Source organism: Rhodnius prolixus, unplaced genomic scaffold, assembly GCF_049639745.1.
Source record: "Rhodnius prolixus isolate KJV_2025 unplaced genomic scaffold, Rpr scaffold_2, whole genome shotgun sequence".
Classification (NCBI taxonomy): domain Eukaryota; kingdom Metazoa; phylum Arthropoda; class Insecta; order Hemiptera; family Reduviidae; genus Rhodnius; species Rhodnius prolixus.
In genome coordinates, this window is record NW_027411592.1 from 46,020,683 (window position 1) to 46,037,397 (window position 16,715).

General features: G+C 36.4%; 1 protein-coding gene across 11 annotated transcripts in view; it reads left to right on the plus strand.

Moving 5' to 3' along the window:
- The window catches only part of Ddr (discoidin domain-containing receptor 2), a 671,237-nt gene that overhangs the window by 598,663 nt on the left and 55,859 nt on the right, over positions 1-16,715 (plus strand). For all 11 annotated transcript variants that reach the window (XM_074119472.1, XM_074119475.1, XM_074119477.1 and 8 more), the window contains one exon: positions 461-668. In XM_074119472.1, the coding sequence (XP_073975573.1) occupies positions 461-668 (208 nt within the window). The remainder of the gene's footprint in view (positions 1-460; positions 669-16,715) is intronic.

Genomic DNA, 16,715 nt, shown 5'->3' on the forward strand with positions numbered 1-16,715 from the left:
TACTATTTTATCCAGTTTCAAGTGAAGTTAATGTAAAGTTTACACCAGATTATTTTAATTAAAAGCCTCAAATTATTTTCTACTGACGATAAACAGTTGTATCTTCAGAGATTTGGATCTCTAGCAACAAACACTCTACTGACGACATTTCCAAGACAAGTAGATGAGTGCAACTGCTTTGATATAGACAGAATCTAGCTCAACTTCCACTCACCTTTAACGTTGTTCATATTATTTACTACATTCTTACTGCAAACTCTGACACTTAAGGGAGCCATAACAGTTCTTTTAGGTCGTAGTGGACTTTGCATTTCTTAAGTCACTCCCTTTTCATTCAGAAATCATCCGAGTAATCATTCAATTGACTTATAATTTCAAAACAAAATTGTGCCACCATAATATTTTTCATAAATCAAATAATGATTGTAAAGTTGTTGTTTTTTTCCATTTTCTTTTTCAGGTCTTCTCTTTGGCTAAGGTATATCTAAGCGTGGGTGGAAAACTATTCTCTGGAGAACCAATTCATGCACCATACATGCCCGACGTTATCATGGAAAATGCTAGAAATGTTACCATTAAATTACATCATACAATTGGTAGATTTCTCAAATTACAACTGTACTTTGCGTCACGTTGGATTCTCGTTAGCGAAGTCTCATTTGACTCTGGTATGTTCAAATTATGTACAAAATTATTTTGGTAATTCTTAATTTAAGTTTTTACTTGAAAAGTGTTACATTTAGTAACAACATGTACAATGGCATGAACAACATGTACTACTTTAGCGTAAAACGTATGCTTAGAGATGTAAGATCGTTAGTCCAAAATATGTCAACTGAAGGTTCCATTTATTTAATGAACTCTCGGTCTTTTAAAATATCGAAAGTTTTTAAGCGATTCGTGAGGACTGCCTCATGCTCCGTTTAGTAAAGTGTCGTTGTTTTACTTTAAAGAAATTTCATTTAAATTTTAAACTTTTCTAGTTTAAATTCAATTTAATAGGGATGCTATTAAGTACTATAGTTCAGCGAAGCATGCTTTCCCTGCCAATGCGTAGTACTGATAGTGATGGTTCTCTTAAGAGTTATGTTGACAATTTTTTAAAAAAAAAATAGGCTCAATTACAAATGGGATAACTAGAGTGAGTGAAAACGATGGGTTACTAACAATTTTCGCCTTTGAAGTACAGATCACTCTAAAATTGACTTTATTTTAAGAGTTTTTCTCTTACAGAAAATTAGTAACTGTGGCAAAAACTATGCTGAGATAACATTTAAAGTATTTATGTGTAATTTAAGCACTTTGCTCCCAGCAAAATGTGATATATTGGGGAGTTTATTTTCTATTTTATCATTTGTCAATCGGTGTCCTGTATGGTTAATTAGAGTTCTGCCTTCCTAAGATTTCCTACGATCTACGGAGTTTTGGACATTACAACAGATGTTGCAAAGTTGTATCCTCCTACTGACTAACGAATTATTGGGGAATCTTTCACTACTATCTTACACAGATCAGTGCAGCACTGGTATCGTCCTTACCTCTCTCATCGCCACGCTTTCGCTTTTCTTTGCCTCTATAAGTGATGTCATAGGGCCCCTACCGTCTAAACTTCAATCATTTATCTCAGTGCGTTTAAAAGAGTTTTTCTATTTGTTCACCTTCTTATCAACAGCTTCTTCACTCCAAACTATGAAAATTCCACAATCCTTATCAGCCATTGTAAGATAGATTTCCCTCTTTAGTAAATTGTCGAAGTACGGTTCGGTTTTATGTTGCCTCAAGGCTTGGAAAACTACGAGAATGACAGATCGCTGAAGTAAGCTTTTTTAAATTTACCAAAACGTTTTTAAAAGAACAATTCCCATTTCGATCTAATCTTACTATTTATTTAATATTATATTATTTAGTTGTTAAATACTCGTAATATCCCCAAAAAAACTTATATATAATTTTCAACAAAGGTTAATTAACAGTTGGTGGATATAAATATGTTAAATTAATAAAAAATTCTACAAATTATGCAGAAATTGCTGGAGAACTGAATTACAATGCTGGAATAATACTTGGCCGACATGTTTATTTGGCCTCCTCTAAATTATTTGTGATAATTAAAATTTCTCCTATGGGTGTACTTTTAGTTAATAAAACAGCACAATATTTTGGGGCACAAATGTAAAAGTGAGAAACATTAAGTACAGAATTCTTTTTAATTAAATGATATTCAATTTGCTGTTTAAATAGTTAATTATTTTTTCTGTTGTTTCCAATTATTTTTTTTTTTTATTTATCGTTTTATTGAGATTTCCACCTGTACCTACAGGGTACAATAAGTAAATGTGAGAAGTTGTAATGGTGTTTGAGGAGATGTTGGTTGTAGATGTTGATGGATAAATAACACACCTTGTATTGGTATAAGATATTATATATGTATATGACTGACTGCCAAGGACTGTATACTTTACACTACAAGAACAGAACAGACTGTCTGACGTGGCTAAAACGATGTGTACAATTAAAGTGTAAGACTTTGAACAGAATCTCTCTTTTTTGACTTTTCTCTCGTTTTTATATACATTCGCCGAGCCTCCCCTCTCTGTGTGCCAAGGGGGGCTGTCTCTCTCTCTCTGGCTAGAGTGGATGAGTGGTGGGGGTTCACTACCCCTACGCTAGAGTGGATGAGTGGTGGGGGTTCACTACCCCTACATCATCGGTGTTTGAGGAGATGTTGGTTGTAGATGTTGATGGATAAATAACACCTTGTATTGGTATAAGATATTATATATGTATATGACTGACTACCAAGGACTGTATACTCTACACTACAAGAACAGGACAGACTGATTGACGTGGCTAAAACGATGTGTACAATTAAAGTGTAAGACTTTGAACAGAATCTCCCTTTTTTGACTTTTCTCTCGTTTTTATATACATTCGCCGAGCCTCCCCTCTCTGTGTGCCAAGGGGGGCTGTCTCTCTCTCTCTGGCTAGAGTGGATGAGTGGTGGGGGTTCACTACCCCTACGCTAGAGTGGATGAGTGGTGGGGGTTCACTACCCCTACATCATCGGTGTTTGAGGAGATGTTGGTTGTAGATGTTGATGGATAAATAACACCTTGTATTGGTATAAGATATTATATATGTATATGACTGACTACCAAGGACTGTATACTCTACACTACAAGAACAGGACAGACTGACTGACGTGGCTAAAACGATGTGTACAATTAAAGTGTAAGACTTTGAACAGAATCTCTCTTTTTTGACTTTTCTCTCGTTTTTATATACATTCGCCGGGCCTCCCCTCTCTGTGTGCCAAGGGGGGCTGTCTCTCTCTCTCTGGCTAGAGTGGATGAGTGGTGGGGGTTCAATACCCCTACAGAAGTATATAAATAAATTGCCTGGCAGACGTGAATGACGGTCATCCAGTGATGGCCGCCATTAGTCACCCAGTTGGTCGCGGGGCCAACGGCGCCTCAGCCGTCTTTGACGATTGGAGGGTAGCGTAATTGAGGACAAGTTTACAGCTAGAGGGTTGTGGTGAAGTGAGAGTTTTTGGTGAAAATTTTTATATCGGATTTTGGCAAGTACGGAGATGAGTGGAATTTGGAGATCTGATTGTGTGGTTGGTAACAAAGAATGGAGCCTCTACTATGCGGCGGAGTATTTTGGATTGGAGTGTTTGCAGCCTATTGATGTTTGATGTTTTTTTAGCTGTTCCGTAAAGTTCGAGTCGGTAAGTCCATACAGGTGTGAGAAGAGCTGTATAGAGTCGTCGTTTGTTCTGTAGTGAGAGTTTTGAGCGTTTGTCGAGTAGTCTGGCTAGAAGTTTGTGTCGTTTGTTTAGTTCGGTACGTTTAAGTCTCGAACTTATTTTTTTTAAAAAAAAGAAAAAAAGCACTAAGTATATGTTAATTATGGGTAAAAAAAATGTACTTATTTACGAAATAGGGCTTAATATGAACTGGTGAATCAACGCAAATTACACTAAATACTTACTTGCATGTGACATAAACATTTTTATTCTTTTATGCTTTGGAATCTATTTTTCTGGGTTAAAAAGAGTGTTGAAAACTTGTCGTCTTCGACTAAATGTTGAAATTTTCGGCACCAAGTGTAACAAATCCTAACGACACGGATGTGTGCCTTTATCAGTGGTTCGCTATATACAAGAAAAATAATCCTTGCGCAGAATAACCTCCATCACTGCTTTCTTGGGCATTGCTTTGTTTCTGTTGTACCCTTAGACACATGCCTCAACCTCTTCTCAAAGCTTTTTCCACCTTCTTCATTCTGGGCATAAAGAAATGATAATAATAAGTTTAAATTAATCTAGTATTTGAAAATGGAAGATTTATTGAAGAAAATTTTCGTAATATTTAAGAATTAGTTTATGAGAACAAGATGGAATCCAGTTTAATGAAATGATTTTTTTTTAAAACTCTTTTAACAGTAAATTTATCGATTTCAATTACAAAAATGTGCGCACATTTAATTGTGCCAATAAAAAATAAGGACTCATCCTTCTAGAGCGAGTGGTTCTGCTCTCCAGTATTACATTCCCTGACTACTGCCTTGTTTGGTTTAGCTGCCGCTCTCTAGAATGTTGGTTTAACCATCTATAGCATAAAACTAACTTCAGAAAGAAAAAAAAATTAACTTAAATTACCTAATAAATTACATTTTAGATTAAATCTATTTATAAATCCAACCTGCTAATGGCCTTTAGAATTTATCGTACTAATTTGCTAATAGTTGAGTTATAATAATTGTGCACCATTAGAAATGGTTACTCTTGGTTATTCTTCAAAAATAAGAAGTAGTTATTAATACTTTCAGTATTTTTATGCTTGAATTATTTTAATTAATGAAAATAGATTGCATTTCCCATCCTATTATATTTCAATAATTGTTTGCCCTAAATGATTGAGACAGTTATCTTTATGTAATTGATTTCAGCCTTTTGAACTTTTCAATCTTGATTGTAGTGTTCAGTTTTGGCTATCTTTGTTTCCTCTGAACAGCTGTTGGACACTAGTAAACTGTTAAGACACTATCTCACATGCCTCATCCTCTTCATGTGATAATTTGGTTTTTTAATACTGACATAGCCACCTAGGCGTAAAGATTTCCATAAGTGGCTACTCTACTTCCACTCTAGAGAGTGGAAAAAGCGCACTACTTTAGCCAACAATGAGAATAGCTTCGTTACCATTGACATCGAAAACGATTCCAATTTTATTTGCCGTCATCTTTGTTTCTCTGTGAATCTGATTTCTTTTTTACTCGTATTAAAATATAGTTTAGATTAGATTAGATTATCGGGGTGGGAACTATGCCCCACAACACCGCAGCCAAAAGAGGCTTATTGTGCCTTCCCTTCCGGATCTAGTAGATAAACCTCCCCTTCTAAAGGGGTTGAGGACTTTCCCTACTATCTCCATTGGTCTCGAAGTTCCAAAGGTTTCATAGCGCAATCACTCGATTGCTCTCGCAATCAAACAGCTAATGAGAGGCCGTTTTCTCCTCATCCTGGACACAAATTGCACAACGGTTCCGAGCTAATAAGTCCCTCCTTGTACAGATGACTATGCCCTATGTGTACTGTGTAAATTTATTGGGGTGTAAAACAGTATATATTGCTCATGTTCATGTTGTTAGACTGGTGATACCCGCAGGGACGCCAAGTACCCTGAAGAAGTGGCTAATCCACTTCCCCCTACGGGGAAAATATAGGTTAGATCCATTCTAATTTTTAAATACCTTCGTTTTTTTGTTAAAATAATTGATTCACTTTCGAGAAAGTTTCTCAAATTCTGAATTTTATCTCATTCTTTTCTAAAACAAAAAAAAACCTTCTGATTTTGGTGATCATAACAAATACAATTTCGTAAGGCTCAAGGCTTAATTATTTTACTTATTAAATTACTTGACTCAAAAAAGTTTCAGGCAACCAAATGGTTGATAATCTTTAAAAGCCACCTTTAAAATCACCAAAATAAAATATCTGCTACTGTGTTTTATAAACAAAATACATAGTCAGATTTCATAGCTGATTCTTCTTTATTAGTTAATAAGACGAAAAGAATACTTAATATTAGCGCCAGTAATGTCTGATAGAAAAAACACGTAGTCAGACGCCACGGTAGCCGAGCGGTTAGAGGCGAGACCTGCGAAGCTAATATGTATTGTAGTACAGGGTTCAATTCCCGGTCTCTAGGCCTTGGATTTTATTTAATGGTTAATAAAAGAAATTTACAGTAAAGTATGTTTGCTAGTCGCCGCCGTCCACGACACCTAATTGGTAGTTGGACGTTCAGCCCCGCCTGAAAAAATAGGCATTACTTTACTTTTTTTTTTTACTACACGTAGTCTTATAGGATGTTCTGAGTAGCCAATAATACGAGTTATTTGATAATTATAGAAAACCGTTATTTTAATAATTAGGCCAGTGAGATAGAACTGTACAAGAATGGTGATTGTTTATTTGAAAAGTGAGGATTAGGCCATACGGATTAATATTTTTAGATCTCTCCATCCTCTAGAAATTCAGATTATTATAACCAGTAATACGGTTATTAATTAGGCAATTATTTTCATCTTTCTTAATTGGTAATTTTGTTTTGTCGCTAAAGGTGCCAATTATTACTGAAAATTAAAGTTGTTTAATTTCCATAATCGTTGATCAATATAATTAATATGATAGGATTTCTATTTAAATAAAATTAATAATATTCAATTCTTTTATTTAAATTATTAATTTTAAAAAGAATTCCTCCATTCGTCATTTCTATATGATCATTATTGTTGTTATTATCGATTGTATATATTTTAGTAGGTTGGCTAAGAGACCTCTAAAACGCAATGCTAGTTGTGCTTTTCCCCCTGAGGCTGGTAGTACTTGTGATTGGTAGCACGTCCTTCCGCTACCCATTCACGGTCACTCCTCTTTGTTCTAGGAGGAGGAGCAGATGCTGATCCCGTTTCCTATCTGTTGGCCAAATTAATCCACTTTAAGGCCGTGCAGGGAATGAGTTATCCAACAACAATCTAACCCCACCCACCTTTTATTCCCATTCTTTCTATTATTTTACTCTTTTTTTTCGTAATCTAAATTACTTTAATTCGCACATTTATAGAGCATAAAATTGATTTAAAGTTTTACTTTTCTGATCTACATAATCTTTGGCTATTCTATAACTGTTCATTATCCCTAAGATTTTTCTTATTTAAATATTGTTAATTGTTTCAATAGACTTCTGTGCAGTAGGTTTGCATTCTCTTTCTAAAACCGGACAAGATCCAGATATTCAGGGGACGTACCGCATTTTCTCAACTCCCGCGCCTAATATAGTTCTTCTCAACACCACGCTTTTCTAATGTCCTTTACGTTTTCTTTCCTTCTAATTCTGAGTCGCTTCCTATTTTCATTTTACTTTCACCCAACCGAAGCAAACCTGAGCTGCTTGGCTTGATAACTTGAAAGTTGTTGCTGTTGTCCATTCTTAAGCTCACAATTTCTGGATTTCTGTGCAAATATCACTTACAGTATCCATTTTATTGAACAACTGCATTTATTCTTCTTCATCATGAGAGTATGTCCGTCTAATTTATGATCAAAGAAACTTTTTAAATGAAATAACCTTTTTCTGGCACTAGAATCCAATTTTTCTCGATAAAAACAATCCCATTTGAAGACGACGTCATTTTTTTGAATCTTTGAATTCGAACTTGCCAATTTTCTTTGGATTTATAGTTCTTTTAGATTAATCTTAGATCTTTCCTTAGATTCTATATGCAGAAGTAGCTTTCATCGTTGGCTTTTCTTTCTAACCCATTTTACTATATGAGTCTAACATCATTCTATTCCCGTATTCTGGAATGGCTAAATTCTTGCCATTTTCTTTGTATTATTACCACCTATTTTAAAGTCAACCACCACTTAATGTGGAATTTCACTCAGAAAAGACGCTGAATGCTTCAGTGAGACAGCAGTGCTTATTCTCGCAGCACCATCGAAATAGTAATTGTATTCTACCACTTTGTTGATGACTATTTCTCATTTCACTAATATTTAGTATTCCAACCACCCACTAATAGTGTAGAAATCCAGAGGCTCTGGGAATCAATTAGAATTAAACTTTGGAAATAAAGTTGTTATTACTGTCGTTATTACACGACTGGCTTTATGGCGCATTTGGTTTATTTCTCCTCAGGTGGTCTGAATACATTTAAGCGATTTATTTACTTATAAATAAATAAATTAAATCAATTATCTTTAATTTGGTTTCTAAAGTTCGCTTAAAATCTGTAGATCATTTAAGCAGTGTTTTATTGTACAACGCTTAATTGTCGTAAATAATGGTTTAAAACTGAAAAGCTTACAGGTTACCCTGATTATCTTATAAAACAAAAAATTGGTTTGCATCCTGCTATTAAAGTAAAATAATTGTCAAATTATTCCTTCTAGAGGGATTTTTTGACAGTGTGATGTACGAGGGTCGTTTGAAAAGTCCGTGCAAAAATAAAAACTACTTAATTTTTTGGGGTAAACCTTTTTTATTTTTCAACATAGTCTCCTTTTAGGCTTATACACTTCGTCCAACGCTGCTCTAGTTTGTTGATCCCTTCCGAATAATAGGATTTGTCCAAGTCTGAAAAATAGCCATTCGTTTCTGCAATCACCTCCTCGTTTGAATAAAATCTTTTTCCCGCCAGCCATTTCTTCATATTGGGGAAGAAATAGTAGTCCGAGGGAGCCAAGTCTGGAGAATAGGGGGGATGTGAAACGAGTTGGAACCCTATTTCCATTAATTTTGCGACCACAACTGCTGAGGTGTGAGCTGGTGCGTTGTCGTGATGGAAAAGGACTTTTTTGTGGGCCAATCGTGGGCGTTTTTCTTGCAGCTCGGTTTTCAAACGGTCCAATAACGATGAATAATATGCACCTGTAATAGTTTTACCCTTTTCCAGATAGTCGATGAGGATTATTCCTTGCGAATCCCAAAAGACAGTCGCCATAATCTTTACGGCCGAAGGAACGGTCTTCGCCTTTTTTTTGGCGCATATTCTCCCTTGGTAACATTGTTTAGATTGTTCTTTGGTCTCAGGAGTGTAGTGATGTATCCATGTTTCATCCACAGTGACGAAACGACGCTTAAAGTCCTGCGGATTCTTCTGGAACAGCTGCAAACCGTCCTTGCAACACTACACACGATTTCGTTTTTGGTCAAGCGTGAGCAATCGCGGCACCCATCTTGCGGATAGCTTTGTCATGTCCAAATGTTGATGCAAAATATTATGTACCCGTTCATTCGAGATGCCCACAGCACTAGCAATCTCACGCACCTTCACTCTTCTGTCATCCATCACCATATCATGGATTTTATCAATGATTTCTGGAGTAGTGACCTCAACAGGGCGTCCAGAACGTTCAGCGTCGTTCACTTGTGTCCATATGGCCACTCCGAAAATTTTGAAACCACTTATAAACTGTTCTAATCGAAGGTGCAGAGTCACCATAATGTTTATCAAGCTTCTCTTTAGTCTCCTCAGGCGTTTTGTCTTTCATAAAGTAGTGTTTAATCAATACACGAAATTCTTTTTCGTCCATTTTTTGAAATTCACTCGAATTCCTCGATTCAAACGAATGCCAAACACAAAGAAATAGACCGATCTGGCTGAAACTTGGTGTGTGTTCTTCCGAGAGATGCTACTAACTAAACATAACCTCGATACGCGCCAGTAGTGCTATCTCTCTAACTTTGCACGGACTTTTCAAATGACCCTGGTATTTGAATTAAAAGATGAATGAGTAGTTCTTTTTTATCAAATAATTTATTAACATTTTTTTTTTTTTTTTTGGCGCATCAACAGCTGAGGACATTAGCGTCCGGAGCTTTTTCCAGTGCACTGCCGGCCTCCGGACAGTGTTCTCTCGTTACAGACAACACTGTCCATCACCGGACAGTGAGCTGTAAGAAGCTCCTAGGAAGAGAAAATCTAAGGGTCTGCAGCTGGATTCGAACGCGGGACCTCCGCGTGGGAGTCCAGTATGCTAACCTCATAGCTAATCCCTTCTCTATATTAATATTATTATAAATTGGAATAACTTAAACAATTTGTTTTCACCAAGTTGAAAAAATGAAATAATTGAATCTTTGCAATATCTCGCCTTCTTTTTACATATTATTTACAGTGTAAAGCACAACAAAGTTTGTGAATGTGATAGATAATAGGAGAAATATCCATAACACAAACTAGGCTGGCATTGTCTGAATTATGAGCTGGAGAAGTTTTAGTTGAAGCATGTTCCAATAACTTCTCCAACTACTTGTTATCCTTCTAACTTGTCTTTCTATTTATCTTAGCTTTGTAGTTGTGATTTCATTTTCTCTGTTCAAGGAATCCATATTTAGCCATTTTAATGGTTTTAAATGTTCTACTTAATATGTCGAGTATTAATTTATAAATTAAATTTATATTTCTAAATTAAATAATGTTGAGTAATACTTTTGTTTGTCAAAAGTAATGGAAACTAGAAAAAGGAGAAGTACAGATCTTCTTTTTATTAAGAGCCATAGAGAGCGTGCTGTGACATTACACGTTTTCCTGCCAAATTTCATCAACATTGGGGTAAAATTTACAGTCAGTAGTAATAATAGTTTAAGAGGAGTCCTTACCTGCGAAGAGCGAACTGCCATCCTAAAGATGTGCAAAGTCAGGTCCTCTAAAATGTAGATCTACATAAAATTTTGACACTCCATTCATGAAAAACGGTTCGCGAATCGATAATTTGAAAGGTTTGCCATATTTCCCATTCAGATTCCGATTGTATTAGAAGGGCGGTTCCACCAACAGCACTCATCTCATAAGAGTCACCAATAAATTCGGTGATTCGGGGCTCCAAGACCAATAAATCCGGTTAAAAATTGCCGGATAACAGTAAAATAAACCAATAAATTACATTTCCCGTTAGTAGATGTAAGAGCAGGTTGGTTGGCGCTTGTTACGTAGGGCAAGTCTAACCTATCATCCTACCAAATTTTATTAAAATCAGGATAACATAAGAGAGGGTTTTACATAAATGGGGTTAACTCCTCATATTCACAGCTTTGAGACCCCTAAAATGCACATATACATGAAATTCCGAATCGAATGACACCTCATTCATGAAAATCGGTTTGCGCGTTTAGGCGTTACGCAGTTTACAAAAAAAGGTAACAAGAACAAGAAAATTTTCTGAAAATGCCGTTTTTGCTCATTTTCAGCAACTTTTTTCCCGAAATCTATTAGATTTATGTTGTTGCAAAAAAAAAATTTCAGTTATAAAGGAGGGTTTGTCCTATAATTTAAAGAAAATTTGGGAATTTTATCTTTTATAGAAAAAAAGAAAAAAAATGGTCAAAGTTGGGTGTTTTTCCGCTTTACGCTTTTTTGTGCATTTTTTGACGATCAACCCTTATACAACTGTCCTTCCGTACAGTTTTTGTACACAGCGGCGTTTCAAGGAATCCTCCGAATATTTATTTTATAAAAAATTTTCAAGATTATTTATTTATAATTCTAAATAAAAACGTATGATAAACGATTATTCACGCCACAATTAAATTATGTCTATTACCAGGACGTTTTTAGTCAATTGTAGCAGCTAAATGTGATGCAACAATGCTTAACATATGACTAAGATAAATGTAGTTATGTATGCGAACACACAACGTTAAAGAGTTGATGCGAGACTAACATGGTACAATCTGTGAGGCAATTCAACATAATATCTGTTCTAGAATATTAACACCTGCACTGTTTTCAACATATACTAGCCTCACTCATTCACCCGCTGATCTTCATCTCAAAATAGTATTTTAAATAGTTACCTCTTTCATCCTTAAAAAAAAAAAATGTCATAGCTAATGTTGGTCCATAAATAATGGGAAATAAAAAATGATAACATTTGATTAAACACTTTTTTCACTCACTAGCCCCTCCTCAATGGTTGTAAAGAGAATCTGTTAAAAATTATAATAATCACTCTTTAAAAGAGAATTCAGACTGAATATTTTTTATCCTCATTAAAAAAAAGTTGAAGTATTATCATAACCCAAAAAAGTTATTTATCAGTGAGCAACCAGCCCCAGGAAGTTTAGCTACCTCTAAAAGCTTTGGACGCCTCCTAAATCGTGTAATTTTTCAAAGTCATGAACATTTCGGTAGGAACAGAAGGTTAAATGATAAACTTTCCACGTCTTTTTCAAAAATACGTTGAACGCTGTGTTTTCGTAAACTCCAGTATTGAATAATGTAAAATTGAAAGAAATGTAATTAATGTAAAATTTAAGCTGATGTAGCATTATGTGATATCGGGAAATTATTGTTTAATAACAATAACATTGTAAACTAATTTTTGGTATTTATTGTTCTACTTTCAAGGTATTTCCCTAACCAGGGTTCCTTGCGCCAAGCATCCACCCTTCTCTATCCTGAGCGTCGCTTTCGCATAGACCTCGCGCTATCATTTGTTCCTTTACCTGCGCGAGCCAGCTATTCGTAGGCCTTTCTCCTCTTCTTTGTCTGCCAGCTGGTTGCCAGCAGAGAGCCTTTTTTGGGAGGCGCGTATCGCTCATACGAAGAACATGTCCAAACCACAACAGCCTTCTTTCATCCACCCTATCCAGTATGGTTTTATCTATACCGACGGCTTCCCTTATAACCATATTTGGGACTCTATCGAAGATTGTTTTCCTTAAACATCTCCTCCAGAATCCCATTTCTGTCGAATTAAGGGTATTGCGCTCTTTAGTTGTCAGTGTCCATGCCTCGGATCCTTAGAGTATTAGGCTTTCTACGAGGGAAGTGTAGATTTGGTGCTTTGTGGGTATGCTCAAAGCGAGGTTCCAGAGATTACAGAATGAAGCATCCGCGTCGCAGCTCTTCTCTTTATCACCTTATCGTTCACGTCCTCAGAACACCTACCATCTTTACTCAGAATGGATGCTAGGTACCTGACACTAGAGCTACCCTTAATTTTCTCGCCGCCGTCCAACACCAAACTATCTTGTGGCCTATCACAAGATATTCGCATTTATTTATATTTATTTCTAGGCCCCATTTTGGTCATTCTTCCATAAGCTTGCTAGTCATAAAACTTGGCATCCTCCTCGTCTTGCGCGACAATGACCAACTCATCCGCGTAGCTCAATAAATAGATCGTGGTTCCTTCATCTAACGGGACTCCCATTCTTTCACATTTCCTCGTCCGTTTTCCAAAGCCACCATTATTGTTTAAAACAAAAAGTTTTACTGTTTTATGATTATTATTTGAATTTTTTATGCTTTTTTGAACGATTTATTTGTGCATTCAATCCGATATTTATGTATTTTATGAACTATATCTATTTTTAAAACTTATTAATATTTATCTATTCTATTTCTTAATTATTCAATTTTCCTTACAAGTTAAGTTAAAACTTATTAAATAATTCCATCTTACTTTTTGTTTTGCTCATTTTGTGTAATTAAGACCAGGTTGCAATTTGCTGTAGAATAAAAAAAAATATTTACAACTCAATTAGCGGCCAATTATTGACAAACTATCTACTAACCAATGTTAAACTAGTTTTTATTTTAATTCTCTCCCGTTCTCTGTTCTATAATTATTGGTTTTGACTATAACTCTGTAAAGTTACGCCTAAAGGCATATTTAAATAACATTTAATGTTTGTCGGAAATTGCGTTGAATTACAAGGAATTCGCTAATCTGATATAAACAACTTCATCAATAATTCATTATTTTATTACTATATGTTATATATTCAATATTAAATATAATCTAGAAATTAAATTAAGCCTACGAATGTACCGCACATTAAAGAGAAAGAACAGTTACTTTTTAATTTGATGCTGTTTTAACCTCCTATAAGGTTCATTTTAAGTTACTTTACGTAGTTTGATATTATCACAATTATTCGCAATAATTAAAAACAATGGCTAAATTCATCGTTTACGATGTGTTCTACAAAGACAAAAAGAATGTAGTCCAAAAGGCTGTATATCTTATTTTTTTTAATTCGTAGTACAAAGTTTTCTTGCCCATTCAGTTCAAGATGGTTAATTAGAGTTAATAAATGCTCTTCTTTCCCTAAAAGTTTAGAAACTCCATTAGAAGCTGGAAAAGACATAAATATCAACGAGAATCACTATATCTCCAATCGGTTTGTAACCATTTAAAACATTAGCTATGATTTAGGATACAAAATAAACCGTTTAATGTATTAACTTTTATAATATATTCAAAAGAATTCGTCAGATTTGTAAAAGATATCACTTGATGATTGCGTAATCCGCAACGGTACAGTTCATTTCAAGTGGCTTGACATATTCTTCCTCCAACCTGTTATAGTTAAATTGATCTCTATGATGACAGATTTAAAACTTTCGCTTAAAGTTTGTTGAAACCAACTCGTCTGACTTCACACTGCAACACTGCCCCGAATGACCAGCTAACTTCCACGGCGCTGAAGCTCGTCAAAATGGCACCATCATTGTTTGAGGGTTGTGTGACACCTAGAAGCAATAAAACAAATATAAGCTTTTTAATTGTTTATTCAGTGTTTAATAAGTTCTGTAGGACTAAGTGGTTTCTTTTTTTGGTAAACCGTCGTGTGATTTTTTCTAGTAGTTGTAGCCACTCGCAACCAGCGTTTGCAAGAAGCGTACGTTTCTTGCTGCAGACAACCCTTTTCAGCCTAGTCAGTGGACTGTGAAGGCTCCTGGAAATAGTAAAAAAGAAGAAGGTTTGTTTTCTAACTTCTGAAATGTTCCAGATAATTCCACTTATCTGCGACATCTTCAAATCTTTGAAGGGGCAATCTTTGACAATTGTTCTTCATTAATATGAAAAATTTATTCACCTCAATGCATTTTTAGTTAAAAAGTATGAGCTTGGACCTCAGTTGAAACAGTCTGTTTCCGATGTAGGCACCACATGAAAATAGTAAACAAGTAATTGTTTGAATCCCTTCTATTTGGTATGTTGAGTGGTACCATTTAAGAGAGACCTGCAAATCTCTAACTTATATTAATCTAGTTGTTGTTCTATACGTCCAGACATTTTTTTTTTTTTTTTTTTTTTTTTTTTTTTTTTTTGCGAGGGGGAAAAATGCCAAAGGCACCTTCCGACGATCTGTCGGGTGTGTGGGGCTCGACCCACTAAAAAACCCCTCCCCTTCAGGCGTAAATATCCATCCCGGAACCGCCAAACAGCATTACTTCGGGATGGCGCCTCGTTACTTGACTTTCCTTCCTTTTTTTTTTTTTTTACTCTTCCACCTTACCTACAATAATTCGAGGTCCTTCTTTTTCCTTATTAATATTTTTTTAACAATGGAAGATACCTTTGCCCAGGCTTCCTCATAAAATACACGCCCCAGACGGCCTTTTCCCTATTTTTTTAAGGAATCCTGCGAAATACCCGTGGCCAGTAAGGAATTGTGTGAGGTAATAATCCACCTCCCCATGTTTCCTTTCTGCCCAGATCACCGGGTCAACAATTAATTCTGCCGTCCATCGCCCATGGCGGTCATTGGCCCAGCAGGCTCTCCAATCTTGTGCCAGCCGAGCAATCGCTCTCTTTTTGGCGTCGGTACTACCTAGAGACTCCCTCAGCAGGTAGGTCCTTCTTCTGGCCATTGCCACCAAGTCAATGGGGGGAACACCTGCTATTACCAGGGCCGCCGACCTGGAAACCGTCCTATAAGCACTGATAATTCTCAGTGCCCCATTTCTTTGGACTGCCGCCAGCCACTTCTTATATTTTCCTTTTTTTAGGGCTTCCGCCCAAATTTCGCTGCCATATAACATGGCAGCATTTGCCGCGGACATCAAGAGCCGTCTCTTGCTAGGCAAAGGTCCTCCAACGTTGGCCATTAGCCTGCTTAGTGCCGATGTGGTTTTTTCCGCCTTAAGAGATACATGTTTTAAATGTTCCCCAAAAGTTAGTTTTGTATCTAGGAATACTCCTAGATATTTTAACGCGCCTTTGGTTCCCATTGCTACTTCTCCCACTTGCATCTGGACTCTGGTATCAATGTGCCGTCTTGTAATGAGGAGGACTTCCGTCTTTTGTGATGCCAATTCCATACCATGATCCTCTAACCAGGATTGTGTACGGCGCATTACCTGGTTAAGCCTTAGTTGAGCATCATCTATATCTCTAGCCGAGATAACAGCTACAATGTCGTCCGCATATCCAACTAGAAAAGTGTCATTTGGCATTTCCATACGCAAAATTCCATCATAAGCCACATTCCAGAGGTCTGGGCCAAGGATCGAACCCTGCGCAGCTCCGCCCGTAATCTCCAGCTGTCGGATACCCTCAGTCGTTTCGTACTGAAGCTGCCTATCGCTCAGGTAGCTATCCATCATCCTAAGCAAATATCCGGGCACCTGGAAATCCTTCTCCAGGGCTCTCAACATATCTGACCACCTAGCTGAGTTGAAAGCGTTTTTCACATCCAATGTTGCCAAGAGTACGATCTTTCTCGAGTAGTGACTACCATGTATTGCCGCGTTGGTTGCTTTCATGACCTCTTCAACTGCCCCGATTGTGGAACGTCCACTCCCGAAACCATACTGACGAATAGCTAAGTCCCCCGCATTCTTAACTGCTTCTAGCAAGCGAGGTTTAATCAATCGTTCCAGCAGTTTCCCAGCCGTCCAGA